Source organism: Aphanomyces invadans (genome assembly GCF_000520115.1).
Source record: "Aphanomyces invadans strain NJM9701 unplaced genomic scaffold supercont1.437, whole genome shotgun sequence".
In the NCBI taxonomy this organism is placed as follows: domain Eukaryota; phylum Oomycota; class Saprolegniomycetes; order Saprolegniales; family Verrucalvaceae; genus Aphanomyces; species Aphanomyces invadans.
The window spans coordinates 1-1,309 of NW_008580582.1; the positions used below are offsets into that span (position 1 = coordinate 1).

The window sequence follows — 1,309 nt, forward strand, 5'->3', positions numbered from 1 at the left end:
TGCGCTACTCCATCGTTGTGGGGAGTTGATAGCGCAGAGAAAAATCGGAAGTGATTCAATTGTCATCGTTAAATCGTTCTAGCTAAAGATCGCTATGCAGTTCTCACGCGGCCGTGTCGGGGGTGCGGTTTGCTGCCGTCTCATACCGACCACGCACACTAGACGTCGCGGCATCATTAGTTAGATCCATTTGTTCGCAACATTTTCCCCTTGATGTCGCCTTGATCTCTTTTCTCACGTAGGACTTGGGCAAGCTTCTTGAAATGCGAAACTTGCTTGATTGTTCGCTCCAACTCCCATGTTGCTTCGTGCTCTGGCAAGCCATAGCACTTGACAAGGTATTCCTTCTTGCGATTGAATTGCCGTTGCTTTCGCAAAAAAGATGCTTCTATTCAGTTGAAAATGGAAATGGTGCGCCAATAATTCTCGCGCACAATCGGCGCTATACAAACTTCAATATATTTGTCCAGAACGACTTCATTGGTTTGTTTCAGTCGTTTTGTATCACTCGTTCCTCAACGCCTCGGAATACCATGGCAGGCTCAAGCGAGCAATATACCCCACTGGAAGCAACACTTTTCCGCTTCCGACTAGTTCCTAACGTACGCAACTTTCGTGGCCAGTCCTCAGGCACACCATTGGATTCCGTGGACGTTCGAATAACGAACATCGACAAGTTCAAACAGCTCGTGTACACAACGGCGGCACCACACATGAACCGCGCTGCTGCTGCTTCTTCCAGATAGAGCAAGGGCTCCTGACGATAAGCTGTAGGATCCATTCTCGTTTGGCAATGTCGAACGTCCGGAACTTGGCGGACGATTCCAACCTTTCAGCCGACCCATTATGAGTGTACTGCTTAATCCAACGCGATATGGTCGATGGTACTTTGCCATACACATATGCCAAGTACGACTTTGACAAGCCCAACATGAAGTGTCCATACAGGCAGTGAATCCTGGTGTCGGCTGACGCGTGGTTCTGGAGTACTATTCCTTGGAACATGAGGAATTGGACACTAAAAGTGCTGCAATTCGATTGGACGTGAGTTGGATCCTGCTTTGTACAATTTTCATGAAATTTCGATTTTGGGCTGAATCTATACAATAAAGAGCTCATTTCCTTTATCGTCCAGGACATGAGGCGTAGTCTTCGGAATAGAACGATTTTGAAATCGAGTTGGGTTTGGCACGTGGCGCTTCAACCGGTCAACGTTGAAGACATCATGCAGACGCCGCATTGACGCAGGTAGGGCCAACTGCATCGCATTTGAGTTGATTACTCCCGTCACTTTGAAGGGACCAATGAA

The 1,309-nt window shown here is 47.7% G+C and overlaps 1 protein-coding gene across 1 annotated transcript; it reads right to left on the reverse strand.

The window, feature by feature from the left end:
- Positions 1–176: 176 nt before the first annotated feature.
- Positions 177–388, reverse strand: H310_15397 (hypothetical protein; the record flags this gene model as incomplete). The annotated part of the gene is made up of 1 exon (XM_008883372.1): positions 177–388. A coding segment is annotated over one exon (210 nt), but the record flags the coding sequence as incomplete, so codon positions are not given.
- Between the last annotated feature and the right edge of the window lie 921 nt (positions 389–1,309).